The sequence below is a fragment of the Mobula birostris genome, chromosome 7 (genome assembly GCF_030028105.1).
Source record: "Mobula birostris isolate sMobBir1 chromosome 7, sMobBir1.hap1, whole genome shotgun sequence".
In the NCBI taxonomy this organism is placed as follows: Eukaryota; Metazoa; Chordata; class Chondrichthyes; order Myliobatiformes; family Myliobatidae; genus Mobula; species Mobula birostris.
This window is the reverse complement of record NC_092376.1, coordinates 141,466,115-141,489,233: the sequence shown is the minus strand read 5'-3', so window position 1 is coordinate 141,489,233 and position 23,119 is coordinate 141,466,115. Positions and strand designations below refer to the sequence as shown.

Here is a 23,119-nt window from a genome sequence, read left to right as displayed (position 1 = left end):
TGATTGGTGAATAAACTATTATTTGGTCTATGCAAGGCTACAAGGGAAGCATGCATCTAGTGTATAATGTGAGTTGTATTCTCAGTTTCTGTATTTTTGGTAACAGTTGCACATACATATACTGGTTGCAAGAAAAAGTTTGTGAACCTTTTGCAATTACCTGGTTGACTTATTTACTCAGAAAATCTAGCCAGATCTTCATCTACATCACAATAATACCCAAACACAATTTGCCTAAACTAATAACAAAAAAATCGTTCTTTTTCATGTTTTTATTGAACACATTGTTTAATCATTCACAGTCCAGGCTGGAAAAAGTATGTGAACCCTTGTATTTAATAACTGGTAAACCTCCTTTAGCAGCAATAACCTCCACCAAATATTCCCTATAGCTGCTGATCAGACTTACACAATGGCAAGGAGGAATTTTAGACCATTCCTCCATACAAAAATGTTTCAGTTCATCAATATTTCTGGGATACCTTGCATGAACAGCCCTTTTCAGGTCATGCCCCAACGTCTCAATTGGGTTAAGGTCTGGACTCTGACTTGGCCATTCCAAAACATGAATTTTCTTATTTTTAAACCATTATGTTGTTCATTCACTCTTGTGTTTTGGATCATTGTCTTGTTGCGTCATCCAACTTCTATCAAGCTTCAGGTGACGGACTGCTACCCTGACGTTCTCCTGTAAAATGTCTTGATACAATTTGAATTCATTGTTCCCTCAATGATTGCAAGCTGTCCACACCCTGAGGTAGCAAAGCAGCCCCAAACCAAGATGCTCCTTCCACCATGCTTCACAGTGGGATGAGGTTTTGATGTTGGTTTGCAGTGCCCTTTCTCCTCCAAACATAGCAGTGTGCATTTCTGCCAAGAAGTTCAACTTTTGTCTCATCTGTCCACAGAACATTGCCCCAAAAGCATTGTAGAACATCCAGGTGGTCTTTTGCATACTTGAGATGTGCAGCAATGTTATTTTTTGAGAACAGTGGTTTCCTCCTATGAACACCATTCTTGTTCAGTGGACACATGAACAGAGACTGCAACAAGTCTGAGAGATTTCTGCAGGTCTTTTGCTGTTACCCTTGGATTCTTTTTCATCTCCTTCAGCATTGCACGTTGTGCAGTTGGTGTGATCTTTACAGGACACCCACTTCTAGGGAAAGCAACAACAGTATTGAGTTTCCTCCATTGGTAGACAATTTTTCTTACTGTGGACTGAAGACCACTTAGGTCTTTAGAGATGTTTTTGTAGCGTTTCCAGCTTCATGCAGCTCTATAATTCTTCTAAAGTCCTCTGGAAGTTGTTTTGATCAAGGCATGGTGCACATAAACAGATCTTTCTTGAGAAGAGCAGGTTCTGTCAGTAACCTGACTTTGTGTCTTTTTTATAGGGCAGGGCACCTCTGCAACCCACACCTCCAATCTCATCTTATTGGTTGGAACACCTGACTCAAAATAGCTTTTGTAGAAGGCATTATCCCAGAGTTTCACATACTTTTTGAACCTAGAATGTGATTGTTTAAATGGTGTACTCTGTATTGATGAGAAGATGTACAATTGTCTGTGTTATTAGTTTAGACAGATTGTGTTTGTCTATTATTGTGACTTGGATGAAGATCAGACCAAGTTTTATGTGTAATTAATGCAGAAAACCAAAAAATTGCAAAGGGTTCACAAACTTTTTCTTGCAACTGTATATCCTTTGAAATATGTATACAGTATATAGTAATATATGGTATAGAAGTCTGCCAATTGCTGATCTTTCTAAATGTAAAGCATAGCATGCTATGTAGGCTAATTTTAAAGATCTTTTTGACGTAATGCATTGTAATGCTACTGGAAGTCTGCCTTACTATATATTTCTGGACTGAACAGATGTGGGAATAGCTAATGATTGACAAAGTACTATTAATTTGGAAATAAGATCTCACTTGCTGACTGTAACAGTTAGTACTTTAGCTACTTTAGCAGTGATTCCTCTCTGTCATTATTGTCTGATTCAACTTCTTGCTCTGGTCGTCACATCAATAGTCATTTTGGAGTCCTAGAATCATGCAACACAGAAATAGGCCCTTCAAAGCACCCTTCCATTCAGACGATCTATATTACTCCCATTTACCAGCACTTTGCAGAGATAAGTTTTGGAGAGATCAGCAGACATCATGAGATATTCCTTAGTTTTTTTGGCAGAAGTAACAAACTACCATTTCAGAATAGTGAACCCACACTTAGCTGAGGCCCATGTGAATCAAAACATTATCAAATCTCTCCTCTTTTGCTTCCACATGTTTACTTGAGAAAAAGTTCATGGGCATACGCTTGGTTCCTTAAAAATAACAGATGAAATTTTCTTGAAATTCCTGGTAACATTGCCTGCAACAGAATGACTAGATCAGGAAAGCTACAAGGGCAATGTGGACAATTCAGTTCCTGTCAGGTCTACATATGCAGGCTCCTCCCAGTCTCCATCCAGCTAATAGGAGTCACCTGCCACTAATTTCCAGTGCTTCACCTTCAACCTATATAAACCCTGCTCTCATCCACCTTCCTTGTTTGCTCATCAAACTATCCAGTCGCTCCTAGCCTTCAGGTACCCTGTTGAGTGAAATATCTGTTCTCTATTGTTTTGTGGCCCCTTGTGGCTTGTTATTTTACAGTTTATTATTTAAGTTATCATTCGCTGCTAGTTGTCTCTACTGCTCTGCATTTGGGTTAAACCTTTACATTCCATGCAGTAGATCATATGTATGTTTTTGGAATGATGGCTTTCTATATTCAAGAATACCAATGCATTTGTGATAGTGACAAATAATGTCAATAACATCTTGCATGCTTAGAAATATAACCAAATAACATAAGTTAAATAATTTCTTTAGTTGAATTTATTTTGGAAAACAGCAGCACAAGAATGATCTGCTTGATAAAAATCTTGATGCAATGGATATTTACTGGCAGTATAAAAGTTCAGAATAACAGTATCATTGATAGCCACTGATAGAGCTGTCCCTAAATGGAAAGAAATCTTACAGCCATGAATAAAAGTGGCTTAATAAGGTTGTATCTGTCCTGTAAGATGCTTTCCTTACTTATCAGACTTCAGAATCTGTAGTCTTATGTTGTCTCCACATATCACCTCCCAAATTAAGCTTTCCACCTGCCCATGACCCACTCCTTGTCAGCTCCTGCCTCCCTACCACCTTACCTCATTATACTGCCTATATCCCCTCTACACTCTCAGTGCTAGTGCTGGGTCTCAAGCTTAAATGTTGACTATCCTTCTAACTCCACAGTTGCTGCGTAACCATTGAGTTCCTCTAGTAGCTTGTATTTTGCACAATGGGAACAAATTACCAACTAAGCTTTATGGCCAGAGTAGGAATGAATAACACCAGAAAGCCTAATAACACACTAGAGGAAAACACATTTAAAATAGAGAGAAGCGAGGAAGTGTGGAGTGGGAAGGGAATATGAGAGGCGTTGCAGTGAGGAAATAGAGGAAAGAGGATTAAATAAACTATACAAGAAGCCTTGCTGTGAGATTGCATCACAGAAGTAATTTGTTTGAAAGAAACAGATGTACCCTTGTTTATTCAATGAGTCACAGTTGCTCACAAGTGTCCATTGCGAAAAAAGGGAAAAATGCGATCTGTGAACTTCTGAGTACTCATCTGACATTAATTTCTAAGAAGTTTGCTGTGCCCAAGGGAGAGTCAGTTGTCAATTGTTTAATGTACAAGTCTCTTCCACATATCCATTACATATAAATCCATAAAGTTAAAAGTAATAAACTAAGCTGAAACAAGAACATTAATGATGATGGTTGTGAAATGCATATACAAAAGAAATGTCCCACTTATTCCATCAATTGTTCTATAAAACACTAGCTTTAGGATTTTTGTTGCCTTTATTATTGTTTCCATAAATGTGAAGATCACCACTCATTATTGTCTAATCTGAATCTTAACTGTACTCATGACAATGAGACTTTAGATATTAAGAAATATATATTATATAGGACTATCATATTTGCTGTGGTTGATTTAAAAAATCTGAACCACAGTAACAGCAGAAATTTGCAAATATTAAAATCTGAATGGTTTTGATGGCCAGTTCTCCATAGCATACAGTTATACAACTCTTAACAAAAGCCCTTCAGTTCAACTTGTCCAATGCCAAACAAGGTGCCTACCCAAGCTAGTTCCATTTGCCTTCATTTGGCTCATATCCCTCTACATGTACCTGTCCAAATGCTTCCACCCTTTGCGTTTAAAAATTTTCCCCCCAAGATCCCCCTTAAATCCTTTCCCGCTCATCTTAAACCTATGCTCCCTAGTAACAGATCTCCCTGGTCTGGGAAAGTGACTGTGACCATTCATCTTCTCTAAGCTCCTCATCATTTTATAAACCTCTATAAGGTCACCCCCTAAATTGCTTCACTACAGGAAAAAATGTACCCTAACCAATTTTTCCTCATAATTCAAATCTTCCAATCCTGGCAACATCCTTATGAATGTTTTCTGCACCCTCTAGTTCAATAAAATTCTTCCTATAGCATAGTGACCAGAACTGCAAAAAATACTCCAAGTGCAGTTTCATCAATGTCTTGTATAGCTGTGAAGTGACACTCCAACTCGTACTCAGTGGGACAGATGATGAAGGCAAACATGCCTTATGCCTTTTTTCACCACCCTATCTACCTGTTCCTGATCATCACAACTCATTGCATTGAAACATTTTTCTTGATGTTACACTCAGTTCTTTTTTTATTGATCATCTTTAATCTGTTATCCCCCAACACTTTTGCCTGTGGCAACAATTTCTCTCGTTCTCATTTTGCCCACTTGTAATTTTCAAGAGTTCCATCAAATCTCTTCCCTGTGGAGAACAGCCCAACTTCTCTGAGCTAACCACAAAACTTAAGTCCCTCTTCCCCAACACAAATCTAGGCAATCCCTCCCACACCCTCTTCAGGGTCTTCACATATTAATGTGAAATAGACACAATCCTTCAATAAAGTAGATGCAATTCTTCAATTGCAGCCTGTCTTCTGTTAGGCCTATAAACTCAGCCTAGGGGACAAAAAATAATGAAGAGTGCGAATGGAAAACTTTTCTATGTTCGGAAGATCAGAAGTCTCAATGCATCTTCAGATAATGTGTTCTGACTGTTTATAGCAAGCTTATTGTCATCTAGGTAATTTAAATCATCAAAAGGAAACTTCAGCTTGTCTATAAACAAACACAGATGAGACAGACACTGCGGCCCAGCAATCCCGAACTTTGGACTTAGTAACTTGTCAATGTCTCCACTAGGAAATTTAAATACTTCCAGAATTATACAGCTAGTCTTGGTTATGGTGATATGCTCTTTCTCACTCTGGCCATATATATGTGACTGAATAAACATATCTAATAACTATCTTCTAGAACTCACTTCTTGGAAAAATTTAGATGCCCAGGATATAACTAGTTAATGTAGAGGGGAGTTGATCTGTATTACCCAAATAAGCATTAATTAATCATGATGCTTGTCATTCAACATAAAAAAAACATTATGTGACTGTAAGCAAGTAAAAGTACCCCCATAATTCCTTCCATTTGAGAAGCAAAAAGATGGATAACTTAGCATCAAACCAGGAATATCACCTCATGTGCATTGTCAGCCCATATAAATAAACATACTATTAACTATAAGTGTTTTTTCTTTGGCTTTAAGGTGGATTTGAAATAATAATACAGGTCATAATATTACAATCACTGGGGAAAAAATTCAGTGTTACCAGTTAAAATTCAATGCCTGTCAGCTGACACTGCTAAAATGTTTTAAGCAGTGATAGTTTTATAAGAATGAGAAGTTGAAGGATGAGGTGTTTGGAAAAAGCAAGGGCTTGCAGTTTTCTGTGAATATATTATTTACTAAATTCAGGTAGAAAGCACATAACAAGTTGGCTCAAGCATTATGGAAATAGATACCAGAAGCTGTCAGTACAGGCACGACACTGCAAGATCCACCACACCAGTCAAAAAGTCGCACAAATTTTCTTGAAAATCTAAAATGAGTTCCTGGAGTGATTTAAATTGCTCACTGGCTCAATTAAAATTGCTCCTTTTATTTTTGCAGTTCCATTAAGAAAGGAATGAATTACTCAACCTTCATGAATAGAATTATCAGCAAGCTTTCCGAATCAATTGAAAATCTGCAAATATAGCAGCAGTTACTTCGTGGTTTGAAGGATCAAGTCACAAAAACTTAAAACCTGATTAGAAGTAATTATTTTCTCTTTCAGAAAATTGATAATTGGCCTTCAGTCTCTTCACTGTTCCTGGGCTGAATTAAAACAGCAACCAGAGTCTAAAATAATATGCAGACAAAATAATAGTAATCATCATCTGGAGCAATGGGAGTAGCCTCTTGTTAGTAGTATTTCGTCCAGAAAAATCTTGCCAGTGTCATATTTATGCAATAACAGTAATAATTTGGAGTTCAAACTCGGGAAAATAAACTAGAGATAATAATCTCTCTCACAGACACACACACCAACCCCCACACAGACCCTGACCCTACTTAAACATAATGGAATGTTTTCTCAAATAGCTTTAAAGAAAATGTGTTTTTAAAAATCTCGTGTTTATGAATTGTTAAAGTTTTATTGTCTCTTCTCATAGCCAGAAATATAGTTAAGAGTAACAAAAAAAACCACCCCATTTATGAGCTAAGTTCCTGGTGGAAATAGTATGTTGTAAAATTAACCATGTGCTTGCCAATGTTTCTGACAGGAAAGGAGGGAATGGAGAATCGTTGACAGGGATTCTCCTGTTACGGGATGTCACCATTTGACTCCGCCCACACTATCTCTCATACATACAAGATTTGAAACTTAGAACACTGAATCTTATTTTATTATCCCGTTCTTCACCCTCTAACCATTCCTTAATTTAATAATGAATCACCTATTGAATGTTTTGTACTATTTTAAACAACCAACTCTTAGTAAAATTTGAAATTTTAATTTTGATTCTGTTTCCACACATTTTGCCTGACATTTTGGGTAATGATAGCACTTTTTGTTTTTATTAACCCTAGGGCCAAGAAAATGTGGCTGTTATGATATGATTAACATAAAAGTGCAACAGTCTGAGTCATGGAAATTGGAAATTTGTCCCATCAATCATTTACACTAATTTTACACATATCCCATTTTATTCTTCTAACAATTCCATCAATTTTCTGGAGAAGAAGAATATCAGAGTTGTGTTGTACATGCATACTTTGATGACAAAATGACCTTTGAACTTCCCCCAAATTCTACCACCCACCCAAACACAAGGGAATTTACCTGACCAGTTGACTATCAGCCCACGTGCCTTTGAAATACAAGAAGAAGCTGTAGCACCCAGAGGAAAGCCAGGTGGCATCAGAGAGAATGTGTAAACTCCAGACAGACAGCACCAGGAGTCAGGATTGATCCCAGGTCACTACAGCTGTCAGGCAGCTGCATCCCTGTGTCGCCCCACTTGACATCTATTTTGCAAAGTAGCAATGAATTATCAACAGCAAAAATATAAAATCTAGACAGAGGGACACAAGACACACAAAATAAATTGACCAAGGCAAAAATAAGGATAGAAGAGAGACGATAAACGTCATTTGTGCAACTGCTTCATCCACCTTTCTTGTAAAAATCCTGAAAGTTGAATTATTGTTTCCTTTCTTCTTAATAGTTGATTATGATTTGTTGAGGAAGAGCAATTCTTTGCAGCTTCCTCCACAACTGGGAAACAGTAGGCCTTCGTTTCATGACACTGTAGCCTGAAATACTGTCCGCTCTTGCTTCAGGCAACCTCCATAATGCAAAGTTAGATATCTCCAGGGTGCTGCATTTGAAATCCAATCTTTTTTAAATTGGAAGGATGATTTCTGAGGCTATTTGCAGACACAAAACCTTAATTTATTTTCTCTTATCTTTTATTTTGGCAAATGATTGGATGGAGTGATGGACCAAATATATAATTTGTACGTCAGTATTGTAATACAGCTTTGTATAAGGTGCCACATAAAAGATTTATCCATAGGGAGGCATTGAGTTGGAAGTAATATCGATAGAGGATTGGTTAACTAATAGAAGGCAGAGAGTTGGGATAAATGAGTGTTTTTCAGGTTAATGATAAGTGATGAACAGAGTGCCACAGGGGTCTGTGTTCGGCCAGCAACTGTTCATGATATACATGAATGTTTTGGAAGAGCGGACCAGGTGTAGCAGGTCTAAGTTTGCTAATAGAGTGGAAAAGCAAATTGCACAGAGGATGTGGAGAGGCTAAGTAAGTGGGCAAGGGTCTGGCAGATGACCTACCACACTGCTAAGTGCAAGGTCATCCACTTTGGAAGGAAAAATAAAAGATCGGATCATTATTTAAATGATGAAAGATTTCAGCATGCTGTTGTGCAGAGGGACTTTTGGAGAATGGGTGCATGAACCACAAAAAGTTGATATACAGGTGCAACAGATTATCAGGAAAGGAAAATGGAATGTTGGCCTCCATTGTAAAGGGATTGAATTTAAGAACAGGGAAGTTATGCTCCAACTGTACAGGATACTGGTGTGGCCACACCTGGAGTATTGCATTCAATTCTGGTCTCCTTACCTGAAGAAAGATATACTGGCTTTGGAGGTGGTGCAGAGGAGATTCACCAGTTTGATTCTGGAGATGATAGGATTAGCTTATGAGAAGAGATTGAGTTGCCTAGGACTATACTCGCTGGAATTCAGAAGAATGAGAGAGGATCTTATAGAAACATACTGACTTATCAATGGGATAGATAAGATAGAGACAGAAATGTTTTTTCCACAGTGAGACTAGAACTAGGGGATATAGTCTTTAGATTCAGGGAAATAGATTTAGGATGGAGATGAGGAGAGTGCCAAAGGGATCTTTTCCCAGAGAGTAGTGAAAATGGGGAATTCTCTGCCCATGGAAGCAGTAGAGGCTACCTCATCTAAGACACAGTTAGATATACTGCATTTTTACATAGCAGGGGGAAATGTAGATGGGTGGAGCTGTGTCCACAGCTAGATCAGGTAGAAGGCCTACTCCTTCTCCTGTTTCTTATGTTCTTATTGTATATTCATTAGTTTTAATCCACTCACATTATTGCATTACACATTTTTGTAAGAAGTGGGTGTACAATATAAGTGAAAGAAAGCATAATGCTATTAAAGATACAGTATTTTATTTAAATAGTAGAGAAAGTAATGTAAGTTGAAGCAATGAGACAACATTAAAGAGAATAGAAAGACAGGAGGGTGGTATAAAGACTGAATTAAAGACTAGTAGAATATCAGAAACAGCAAAAACATTGCTGAAATCAGAAATATTCTTTGGGGAAGGACAAGGGTCACTTAACAATTTCTCTTTTGGCCCCTCCCTTTTTCTCCAAAGTCAAGGTATAGCCATGGGCATCCAAAATGGCCCCAGCTATACCTGTCTTTTTGTTGGGCTATGTGGAACAGTCCATGTTCCACATCTTCCATGGTAATGCTCTTCATTGATGCATTCTGCACTTCATTGACAACAGCATTGGTGTTGCTTCATGCACCCATGCTGAGCTCGTCAATTTCCAACTTCCAATTTCCACCCCTTCCTTAAATTCACTTGATCCATTTCTGACACCTCCCTCCCCTTTCTTGATCTGTTTACAGATATCTTTCATAAACCTACCAACTCCCACAGCTATCTTGACTAAACCTCTTCCCAACCTGTCTCCTGTAAAAATCCTATTCCCTTATCTCCATTCCTCTATCTTCACCACATCTGTCCCCAGGATGAGGCTTTCCTTTCCAGGACATCAGAGATATCCTCCTCCTTCAAAGAGCAGGTTTTCCTTCATCCATCATTGATGCTCCCTTCATCTGCATCTCCCCCATTTCCCAGAAATCTGCCCTCACCCCATCTTCCCACCGCTTTGACAGGGTTAGAGTTTCTCTTGTCCTTACCTGCCACCCCTGGTGCCTTAAAATTTTACTGGCACCTTGAAACCAGTCACTTCAGGCAGATGGGCCTCATCAGCCATGATTGACAGCTCATCTAGGAGAAGGAAAACTCTGATCTCGAAACTCCACTACCTTGAGGCTACACCCAATGGGGAAGGCTTTGGGAGTAAACCCCGAGGGAAAAATCCAGAGCTGGAGTTCCTAATGCAGTCCTACATTGAGTTCAATGCTGATTGGCAAGTCCTGAGACACCACAGGTGCCACACTCTATCAGTTCCTGCCTTTCCTTTGGATTCATCAGATGCATGGAGAGGGGGAGTCTGCTGCATGGGTAGCAGCTTGTTCTTCATATTGTACCTCTCTGGCTTGTGTATCATGTAGACAGCTAGGATGCAATATCCACAATCAACCCCAGTCAACCGAGGGCCTCAGATGCTACCTGACTTACTGAGTTCCTTCAGCATTTTATGTGTGTTGCTCTGGATTTCTACCATTTGCAGAATCTTTTGCATCCATAAAATAATGTATGTTTCACTAAAATGTTACTTGTTTCTCCTGAAGTGAAACATTTGCAACTAGCTCAGACTCAAATGTTGCCACTCAGGAAATCTGGGAGGGTACTTATGGTCAGGAATCACCCTTCTGCATCATCAGATAATCATCAAATGAAATAATTCCCTTTGCATCCCAGAAAATTCAGTTTATTTTGTTCTGAGGAGTACCATCTTTGGTAAATTCTATTACACAACTCATTTTATTTGACATCCTCACCACCATGGTACAATCAGTCCCTCACCACCAATCTCAACCCCTGATTACACTGGATCTATGATCAAGTCCTATATCTCTGCAACTCCTCTTCCTCACTCATCAACTCTCCAGGACTCTGTGTGAAGACATTTCTTACTCCTATTTATTCCTGCTCTAATCTGGTCCCTGCACAAGGGGCCGTGAAAGGAGAACCAGTTGACATGGTGTCATTGGATTTCCAGAAGGCATGTGTAAATTAGCATGGCCCCCTGTCCATAAGTTATTTCCCCCAACCCTATGAAACACTATCTTATTTCAGAAGGCATTATCAAAATGATAATCTCATCAAATATCTAAATAAAAATGGTAGCTTATCAAATGCCTTTTGAAATAAGATAATGGTTCATAGGGTTGGGGGTAATAAGTTATAATGGATTGAGGCCTTGGTAATTTGCACCTGCTCTTCACCAATAAAACAGTGAACCGAACTTCCAGCATACCACATTAACAATGTCCAAAAAGGGTCGTACGATCACAAGAAAAGTGACCATGACAGTCACTTGCTATTAAACTGTATGCCTCCCTTGATGCAGGCAGCAGCGCGCTGCACTCCTCCTTCAATTTCTCCGCCAACGAGCAACTCGCTGACAGGGCAGACCTGCAGTACTTTAGTCATAGTCATACTTTATTGATCCCGGGGGAAATTGGTTTTCGTTACAGTTGCACCGTAAATAAATAGTAATAAAACCATAAATAGTTAAATAGTAATATGTAAATTATGCCAGGAAATAAGTCCAGGACCAGCCTATTGGCTCAGGGTGTCTGACCCTTCAAGGGAGGAGTTGTAAAGTTTGATGGCCACAGGCAGGAATGACTTCCTATGACACTCTGTGTTGCATCTCGGTGGAATGAGTCTCTGGCTGAATGTACTCCTGTGCCCACCCAGTACATTATGTAGCGGATGGGAGACATTGTCCAAGATGGCATGCAACTTGGACAGCATCCTCTTTTCAGACACCACCGTGAGAGAGTCCAGTTCCATACCCACAACATCACTGGCCTTACGAATGAGTTTGTTGATTCTGTTGGTGTCTGCTACCCTCAGCCTGCTGCCCCAGCACACAACAGCAAACGTGATCGCACTGGCCACCACAGACTCGTAGTTTAAGTTCTTAATGTATAGCAGGCTCATTGTGATGCTTAAAAATACATCTAAATTCAACAGGAGCATCTTTTGTTGACCCCGCAAAAGCTGCTGTGACTGATCGGGCCGCCATTTTACTGGAAGTAACAAAAGTGAAGTTGAATAGATGCCTCAGTTGTCATTTCAGAGTAGTGGTTACTAAATCCAAAAGAAGAGCACCATAAACACTGATCTTTGAAAGTTTTCAAGTTCATTGCAGTGGATCTTCATAATGGAAAGTTTAATTTCATAGCTCCTTTAAGTTAACAGCTAATAATGTTTAGGAACTAGAGGCAAATGACCTTACCTGAACGCTGCTGAGAGCAGATACACCCATATACATAAAGATTCCATACAGCACTGGCATGGGCACATACTGAGGAACAACACAAATTCAGTTATCAATTATTTTTCAGGCTCTAGCACCACTAATTAATTTAAATTTGCTGTTAAAGTATCAGTGCTTGTGTATTAATGCTACCTTAAGAATTGGAGCCAGGAAGAGCGATAAACCAATGAGAATAAAAATAACCAGCCCACTCACTCTCTGTTCCCTGAAAAACATATCAAGTAGCAAAGACTTAGAGAATAAGTTTAATTTTAACAACAAATAGGAACAATTATATTCTTACTCTTGGAATTTTTTTATTCAGTGCAATTGTGAACAATAGCCAGATCAGAAATGCTGATCAAGTCAGCTAGTTCCCAAAGAGAACTCTGACAGGCCAATCAGATTTTTCACTGCTGCTCAGTGATAGAGCACAAAAAAAATCATATGTACAATTAAGAAACATTAAAAAATAGTAGAAATACTGGAGTCATGATGATCCTGATGAAGTCTGCTGGAGAAAGACATTTATACACATTTATACTCCATAATTCAAAGAGATTGAAGGATAAGGTTGCAGGGTGACAAAACGTGGCAGGAGCACTTGGAACTAAAAACTAATCCCTACTGGGAATAGACTCATATGGATAAAAACTGCAGTGCAATTATAAAGCAAAAAGTTAATGATATTTAAAATACATTAGCCCTGAAAAACTGGATTATACAACACATGTTGTTGAGTGAAAAAAATGGCTGTCTACAATTCTCTTTGAACAATGGCATGTACTGCACACTGCGTTATTCAGAGTGCACTATAGAAGTTGAGGTTATCTGCTTAAAACTACCTTTGGATCATTACTTAAAAGATCCAGGGAAAGAACATCTTTTTCAGGCCCTGTGCTCAAGTACTTGCTGACTGATTACAGCATTCAGCATTCTCAAGCAAAAAGCAGAGAGTGCATTAGTTTTCAAGGGGATCGATTGAATTGCCAGCAACAATGAGGAAGAATGAGCAGAATATGGAAGCAGGAGAAATCTGGCTCTTCGTCCCTCGCCTCTCCTGATTACCACTTCCATGCCAAGGCCCTCAGCCAGCATAACCAATGTCGTGCTCTCTGTATGATTCCGGGCTATGCTGAAGACCATGACTGGTTCCAGAGCTCATGAAACCTTTTCAGAGAGGATAATAAGCCAATTTGATTAAATAACCTGCTGAAAAGAATACTTGACCTGCTTAAGCCACAAGATAATTGCCTAAGTCTCCATTCGTCGTGACCTTTCTGCAACTATTAACTTGCTCAATATGCTTTCCTCCACCTTTGATGCCCCCTTTCCATGAAAACAATTATTATTGCCCCCCCAGCATCTCCAGCTGATAAAAACTCTCGTCCCTGCTCTGTTAAATACAAGTTATGCATAAGTGAATGGATATGCACACAGCTGCTTTAGTTGTTCATCACCACACAGCATAAAATTGTGTTTCCTGCAGCTATCTTACAAAATGATCATCCAGGAATTCAAAGAAATCTTTTGTATATTTTGCTTATTGCAAAACATTCTTAATTCTTTATCCCTCCATCCTCATTTTTAACAAAGTACAAAGAGTGCACAGACTTTGCTACGAAGATTGAGACCATTTGGTAAGGTCCCTTGGCATTTGCCCAGCAGGTCAAGCACCTAAGGTTCCTGCCAGTTCAAGTTCTACACCTGCAAATTCTCTCCTACCTCCCTCCTCTTCAAGCCTAAGTATCTGCAATCTGGATCCTGCTTCCTTGACCCCATTCCCACTACAATTCTGATCACACAACTTCCTTTCCAGGCTCCATGACTGCCGATATTATTAATGTTTTTCTCACCAAGAAAACAATCCCCAGCACTTTCACATCTGTCGTCATTAGGCCATTACAAAAACGCTGCTGCCTATGTCCAAACTTGTATTGTGCCGTGTATTTTGATAGGCAGTGTTTTATACAATCAAATTTTCTTTAATAACAATCTTGGGAAATGTTTTGGAATATTTTGCCACATTGAAAGTGGTGTATAAATACAAATTATCAATGTTTTATGTTGTATCTATATTTTATCTTCCTTTGTTTTCTCATGTGTCGGCTGTGCTTTGTTACAATTCCGCAGAGAATAGAACTGCCCTCAGACCTTATCCAGTAGAGCATTCTTCACATGTGAGCTAATACAGTGAATATTATCAAATTATTTTAATTTGGAAAATCTCACAGCTATTACTAATCCTGCCTTCAGTTATGGAAAATCACTGAGAGAAACAAACCTGACTGTCAACCCGAAAATACTGTACATTATTTGTCAAATAATGCAAGAAAACACCTTTCTGAAAACTGATTATATCTCATGTCTTTCAGTATTGTGTGATTTTATTTGCCTTCATATGTTTTCTTGTTTCTGCAATTATTTATACAAATTATTTTAGTTTATAGATATTGAAATTTCTGTATAACTTATATACTAGTAAATTAATTTAACCTTTGTCTTAACCTTTACTTGTTTGTTCAAAGACAAAGTACTTCAGTCTTCAAAAGCCACTGGGAAACAGAATGCAGATTCTATATATTTATTAATGAACATTTTTGTTTTTTAAAAAAGGTATTCATCGTTGAATCTGCGGCACAAGCACATCTAAATCAGGACATCAACCAGCTGACAAAAAATGCTTAAGTGAAACAGTTCTAGCCAGTCCATCAATTCTAGATATAACTTACAGTTCAGAAATGTGCTGAACATGAATGTAATCAGTTCATAACACAAAAAGAAAACAATTCCTATCATACAAGTACATGCATTTATCTGAAGACAAGTGTAATTATCTATGTACTGTTTCCATAATTCTATATTAAATCCTCAGAATATTGCTCAACATACCTCACTCCCATAAATGTGGGTTCTATACCAGGGGCAGATTTTTCAGTCTCCATTTTCAAGCTGTCTATGTGCGCAAGGGATATTACAGTTGCAGACACGTACCAGGGCAGAGCCATGAATGAAGTAGGAATCAAAAGAAGAGCTATCCAGAACAGGTCTAGGTGAAAGCCAGCACCTTTCTGTGGGGTAATTGTCACAGTTTGAATTGGGGAAACAAAGAAATGCTATGAATTAAATCTGTCCAAATTATATTACCAGAGTGTTTATCTTCACTTCCATATTTTCAAAACATAAGGTAAAATCTTTTGCTGGAGTAGGACAGTGATTCTATTTGTAATAATATAAAATAAAATTGTTTCCCTCACAGCAATTCTTTTGGATTTTCAGTTAGCTTATCATGAGAGTAGCTCTATTCCTGTTCCATGATAAACAGCTTTGGTCAACCTTTATCCATTCAATAGAAATAAATATCAAATGATGTGAGTTTCATGGTATGAAATTCCTATCAGAAAGGTCTATTTGCTAACCTTATAAGGTACATCCATTAAGTTGTCTTTCTGTACTGAAACATACAGTTGCTTTGTTCTCTTACCAGTTTACCAAAGAATAATTAAAATGTGATCCATATTAATGTTAAATTAAATAGCGGACATATTGTAAATGCTAGCATAATAATTTTTACTGTAGATAGTGAAAGGAACACATAATGCAAAAAATATTTATTATTTATTTGATCCACCTTCCTTCTTTTTGCTGTGCTTGCCCTTGTTTTATAAAATGCTTTGCCACTATGCTATGGTAAAATATTGTATTTTTTTGCTTGTTCCTCTTCCAAGTGATATGTTTTCATATGCATACCCAGGCAGTTGACATTAGTAAGATGTTTAGTTACTTCTGATGTAATACCCAGCCTTGAAAACATTTTCATCAGATATTCACACTTTTGCAGTATCAGATACTGAAAACAAAACATCAAGCACAGTGACCTCCAGGTTTTTCCCAAATGGCAAGGAATGTTGATCAATAACATATTTAATATATTTAATTGGAGATAATCAGATGAAATGATGTCATGACAAAGAGAAATTCAAGGTGACAACCAAAACCTACTGAAATAGAAGGGATTTAAAAGAGGAGGGATAGGTGTGTATACACACCAAGGATATGGTGAAACTGAAGAATTTGAGGATTTTAAGGATCAATCATCAGGTGTAAGAAGAAAAAAGCATGAACATCAAAAGTGAGAAAAAGGATGCACAAACATCCAGGCTCACAATGAATATCTGTAATGCCTGTTCTTCTCTGTGCAATCAGTGCTGGTTTAGTTCCTCTTGAATCCAACATGCATTGGGACATTTGTTGCATCCCACTCCAGATATTATACTGAAGAGAGCCAACATGCATTGGTGGTGTGAAGGGTAACCACATCATGACTTCAATCAGTATGCAATACTGATTTGTTTCTAGTACTGCTGATTTGGAAAGTACTACTCTAACCAACAGCCTCTGAACAGCACGAAGCTTTCCTTTGAACCCCGCCAGCTGGGCAACTGAAGGGGTCAGCCATCACTGCTTAAAGAGATTATCAACTGCCACAGGTTAGGTAGCATTTGAAAATGTTATAATTATAAGAGTATTTATCAAAGAATCACAGAATTATGTGCATAGGATTTAATGCAAACTTTAAGTTCTTTTAAATTTGCACAGAAAATTATGAAACTTTACACTCATATATGCCGCCTGGCCCACTAAGTACTTCCAGTATTTTCTATTTTGGTTTGATAAAAGATTAGTCATGGTTTCAAAATGTATGAACTAATCAGTTCCTCCAAGACATGAATGTACCGTATTTGTAGTCATTCCCCTTTGACTACAGCATGGCTGGGAACAGGAGCAAAGGGTCACATTGCTGGAAGACTTGGAGGGTGGTCAAACTCATTCAGCTGGAGGCCATGTAAATCCAGGGTGTTCAGAAAGAGTCCTTTTACCTAGTCCTCAATGAGGAACTAAAACAACTTCACTAAGGACATTCTGAAGTACTGTCACAACCACGGACTCGGTCACGGGGTCTGGGTGCCGTCGCAGTTGGACAGCTGAGAGGGATTGAACATGCACGTTCCAATCAAGTAGGGTTTCTTTGTGATTGTGTTTAACCCCTATCCTTCATTTCAGTCTTGTGGGGGCATGACCCAAAACACAGTGACCACAATGTTCCCTGCTTACCCTAGTCCTCGTTCCAGGAAAGAAGACTACAGTTTAGATTGACAGGGAAAAGGAGTGCAATTAATTTATTATTAAGTTACCACTTCCAAGTCACAGTTTTGGCCTTAGCTTTTAGTTTGAGAGTTTAATTAATGGCCCTGTTGGCCAGCTTTATTATAAACTTTTTGTTCTGCACAATTCTTATTAAAGTTCAGTGAACTTTTTAACCCACTTTAGCATCTCCCTTTCTGCACTTGGGTTATCACCACATACCATGTCAAATATAATGCATCAATCTTACACAGAGAATAGAGGTAGATCATCATTATTCTGGCTGGAGGTCCAGGAGTAATGGTGTTCACAACAATTGGTGTTGGGATCTCTGTTGTTTGTGATATATATCAATGATTTGGATGAAAATATATCATTTATTTTGTATCATGGAATTAGCAAGTTTGCAAATAGCAACAAAAATGGAGGAATTTCAGACAGTGTAAAGGACTATTAGAGAATACAGCTGCATATAGATCGGTTACAGATATGGGCAGAGAAGTGGCAGATGAAGTTTAGCTCTTCCAAGTGTGAGCTATTGGTCTTTGGCAGATCAAAGGTGAGGAGAAAGAATGCAGTTGATGGTAGGCCCCTTAATAGCATTAAGGTTGAGAGGGATCTTGGGGTCCAGATCTGTAGTTCACTGAAAAAGGCTATGCAAGTGGATAAGATGGTAATGAGGGCATGTGCAATGTTTGCTTCATTGGTTAGGGTGTTGTGTTTAAGAGCAAAGAAATCATGCTGCAACTATATAAAACTTTTGTTAGAATGTATTTGGAGTAGTGTGTGCAGTTCTGGTCGCCTCAGTATAGGAAGGATGTTGAGATTGTGGTGCAGAAGAAGTTTATTGTGGAAGACTGAGAGGAGACCTGGTAAGAAGGTTTTTTTAAGTTCTGAGAAGGATAGATTGACTGGGCTGTATCCACTACTTTTTGAAGGCTTTTCCATTCGTACTTCCATACCAGGCCATGATGCAACCAGTCCATATATTGTGAAATATATGTGAAATGTGAAAAAGACTAAGGAGCTGGTGGTAGACCTGAGGAGAGCTAAGGTACCGGTGACCCCTGTTTCCATCCAGGGGGTCAGTGTGGACATGGTGGAGGATTACAAATACCTGGGGATACGAATTGACAATAAACTGGACTGGTCAAAGAACACTGAGGCTGTCTACAAGAAGGGTCAGAGCCGTCTCTATTTCCTGGGGAGACTGAGGTCCTTTAACATCTGCTGGACGATGCTGAGGATGTTCTACGAGTCTGTGGTGGCCAGTGCTATCACATTTGCTGTTGTGTGCTGAGGCAGCAGGCTGAGGATAGCAGACACCAACAGAATCGACAAACTCATTCATAAGGCCAGTGATGTTGTGGGGATGGAACTGGACTCTCTCACGGTGGTGTCTGAAAAGAGGATGCTGTGTAAGTTGCATGCCATCTTGGACAATGTCTCCCATCCACTACATAATGTACTGGGTAGCACAGGAGTACATTCAGCCAGAGACTCATTCCACCAAGATGCAACACAGAGCATCATAGGAAGTCATTCCTGCCGGTGGCCATCAAACTTTACAACTCCTCCCTTGGAGGGTCAGACACCCTGAGCCAATAGGCTGGTCCTGCACTTATTTCATAATTTACTGGCATAATTCACATAATACTATTTAACTATTTATGGTTTTATTACTATTTATTATTTATGGTACAACTGTAATGAAAACCAATTTCCCCTGGGATCAATAAAATATGACTATGACTATGACTATATTCTCCACTACACGTCTATAGAAGTTTGTAAGAGTTTTGGATGACATGACAAATCTTCACAAACCTCTAAGAAAGTAGTGACACTGCTGTGCTTTCTTAATAATGGCATTTGCATGAGGGACCCAGGACAGATCCTCTGAAATGATAACCCCGAAGAAATTAAAGTTGCTGACCCTCTCCACCTCATCCCTTGATGAGGACTGGCTCATGGACCTTTGGTTTCTTCATGCTGAAGTCAATAATTATCTCCTTGGTCTTGCTGACGTTAACTGAGAGGTTGTTGTTGTGGCACCACTCAGCCAGATTTTCAATCTCCCTCCTATATGCTGATTAATCACCACCTTTTCTCTTGGCCAATGACAGTGGTGACATCGGCAAACTTAAATATGGTATCGGAGCTGTGCTTAGCCTCACAGTCATAAGTAAAAAGTGAGTAGAGCAGGGGGCTAAGCACGGGGCCCTGTGGTGCACCTGTGCTGATGGAGATTGTGGAGAAGAATTGTTGCCAATCTGAACTGACTGTGTTCTGCAAGTGAGGAAATCAAGGATACAGTTGCTCTAAGAGGTATTGAGGCCCAGGACTTGAAGCTTATTGATTAGTTTTGAGGGAATGATGGTATTGTATGCTGAGCTGTAGTCATTGAAAAGCATCCTGATGCATGCATCTTTGCTATCAGATGTTCCATGTTTGAGTGAAGAACCATTGAAATGGCATCTGCTATTGACCTGTTGTGATGGTAGACTAATTGGAGTGGATCCTAGTCATTTCTCAGGCAGGAGTTGATGTTTCATCACCAATCTGTCATCATTGTGATATAAGCGCTACTGGATGATAGTCATTAAGGCAGGTTACCATGTTCATTTTGGGCACTGGTATAACTCTGACTGCCAAAGAGAGAGGTCAAAGGTATCAGTGAGCACTCCAGCCAGTTAAATTGAACAAGTCTTCAGTACTCAGCCAGTTATCCGACTGTGCTGGATGCTTTCCACGGGTTCACCCTCCTGAAGGATGCTCTCACGTCGGCCTCAGAGACAGAAACCACAGGGTCATCAGAGGCTGTGGTAATTTGTGAAGGTTCCTCCATATTTTGATGGACAAAGCGAGCATAAAATGCACTGAGTTCATCTGGACATGAAAACTCGTCACCAATGTCACTTGGTTTCACTTTGTAAGAGGTAATAGCATTCAGGTCTTGCCACAGCTGTCAAAATCCTTCAGTAATTCAAGTTTGGTCCAAAATTGCCACTTCACACGTGAGATGGCTTTCTGGAGATCTTGGTATTTAATTTGATCGCCAGACCTGAAGGCCCCTGATCTTGCCCTCAGCAGATTGCAGATCTCATGATTTATCTAGGGCTTCTGGTTAGGGAAGACACTGAATTAATTTGTGGGGACACATTCATGTACGACTGTTTTTATGAAGTCTATGACAACCCAGGTGTATTTGTTCAGTTCTCCTGAGTCCTTGAGCACACCCCAGTCTACAGAGGAACAGAATTTGTTCCCCAGGATAGAAATGCCAAGCACCTGAGGGTATATTAAGATTGGAGAGGAAATGCTTAAAGGCGATATTAGGGGCATGTTTTTTTTTGTGCAAGTGCCTGGAATGGTTACCAGGGGTAGTGGTGGCATCAGGCTATTTAGTGAAGCTTAAGAGGCTTTTAGATAGACGCATGAATATAAAGGCAATGGAAGGGTATGGATGATAAATAGGAGAGAATATCTAAAATAAATTGGCATGAAGATCAGCACAAGATTATGGGCCAAATTGTTGTACAGCAGGGCAAGGGCTGCACTTCGGTAGCTGTGAAAATGTCATGATAATTGACTTTTGAACTGTGGTTTACTTTCACATCAAAACAGGAAATATTTGAGACATCACCATCAAATACTGCAATAACTGCATTACTACATTGGATTCTCTGACATCGTCTGCTAAAAGAGAGCACTGGATACTTGTTCTTGCCAGGCAGAACAAACGTATGGCTTCCTACGGAATACAGACTTCCCATTGTGCAGATTGCTTTCATTTGCTTGCAAAGCTCTTTCTGTTTGTTACATGTCAAGCCTGAGATGTACTGCAATTGATATGATGCCACTCCTTCAATGTCCAACTGCTGTGCAGACATGCATCAAAGATCACGTGCCAATTTCCATATACTCAGAGGCATCTACACTTGACAGTTCATAGCTGCGTAACAATAAAACTACAGGTATATACTGACATGATTCCAACGCACAAGTCTAATAAACAGAAAAGGTCATGCTATCATATGAAATGTTGGAAAACTGATCATTAATATGTTGATGCAATTGTAAGGACTACTCTGGAGAAATTCCAAAATACTCAGCAGAACAGACTTAAAGATTTCTGGTAGTTGCTGTATGGTGTTCATCCTGACCTTCGTGGGAGCACTTCTCCTGACACTGGTTAGCTGGTAGGCAACCGATAAACAAAAGCATTGGGAAGAGTAGGTAAAAAGTCAGATCTTCCTGACTTTGTCAGAAGAGCAATTTGGGAACAAGCCATCCAAATGCAGAAGAGATACCCCAAATAGTTTCCTGGACTGGACAACTTTAGTTATGAAAGGAAGTTAGACAGGTTGGGCTTACTTTCTCTGGAGAAATGGAGGCTGAGGGATGATCTAAATATGCAAGAATATGAATGGCATAGCCAGGCAAAATCTTTTTCCATTGGTAAGGATATCAACAACATAAAGGCATAGGTTTAAAGTGTTAAATGTTCAAAGTTCATCTTTTTACAGTGTGGTTGACTGTCAGAAGAGTTAATGGAATGAGATAGAATTATTACATTTAAGAGGCATTTAGACAGACAATTAAATAGGCAAGGCATGGAAGGAAACAGTCCTCATGTAGATAAATGGGATTCGTGTAGATGGGCAAAAAGCTAGGTAGGGGCATGGTGGGTTGAAGGGCCCATTTTTGTGCTCTTTGGTTCTGTGACTCTGAATTAAGTTGACTATCATACCATATGTCAATGGCAATAAACTTGAACTTACACATATGAGATTACATGCGAGATCAGAGTACTCATCTTCAAATACCAACAGCACAACCCAGCTCAAGTACACTTCAATTCACAAAATTCCTCTTGTTAGATTCATAACATAAAACTATTCAGCTCATTTCTTCTGATGCAGAAAACACCAAAGTCGAAGTTTATTATCAAAGTGTCACCATATACAACACTGAGATTAATTTTCTTGCAGGCATTCACATTAAATACTAGAAACAAAATAGGACAGATAACAGCCAATCTGCAAAGACTGTGCAAACTGTACAAAACAAAAGAAAAATAGTAACAATAAATAAATAAGAAATAAATATCGAGAAAATGAGTTGGAGAGTCCTTGGAAGTGAATGTATGGATTGTGGGAACAGTTCATTGATGGATTGAGTGAAGTTATCCACTCTGGTTCAAAAGCCTGATGGCTGTGGGGTAATAACAGTTCTGAAACTGGTGATGTGGTCGAAAGGCTCCTATACCTTCTTCCTGATAGCAGCAGTGAAAAGAGAGCATGACCTGGATGGTGGGGAATCTTGATGATAGATGTTGTTTTCCTGTGATAGCATCCCATGTAGATGTGCTCAATGGTGGGGATGGCTTTACTCGTAATTATCTGGGCCGTATCCACTACTTTTAGCAGGCTTCTCCAGTTTTAGGGTATTGATGTTTCCATACCAGGTATACCTTCCACCACATATCTATAGAAGTTTGTCAAAGTTTACCAATTTTTTTGCAGACTTCTAAGAAAGTAAAGGTACTGTCGTGCTTTCTACTTCCTGGATCCACGTCAGATCCTCTGAAATGATAACACTGAGAAATCTAAAGTTCCTGGCCCTCTTCACCTCTGATTCTCTGATGAGCACTGGCTCGTGGACCTCTGGTTTCCTCCTCCTTAAGTCAACAATCAAATACCTGGTCTTGTCGACA

The 23,119-nt window shown here is 39.1% G+C and overlaps 1 protein-coding gene across 1 annotated transcript in view; it reads right to left on the bottom strand.

The window, feature by feature from the left end:
• LOC140200969 (electrogenic sodium bicarbonate cotransporter 1-like) overlaps window positions 1-23,119 on the bottom strand; it is a 104,777-nt gene that overhangs the window by 18,362 nt on the left and 63,296 nt on the right. The window contains 3 exon segments of the mRNA XM_072264609.1: window positions 12,235-12,303; window positions 12,409-12,481; window positions 15,148-15,326. Of these exon segments, the coding sequence (XP_072120710.1) occupies window positions 12,235-12,303; window positions 12,409-12,481; window positions 15,148-15,326 (321 nt within the window).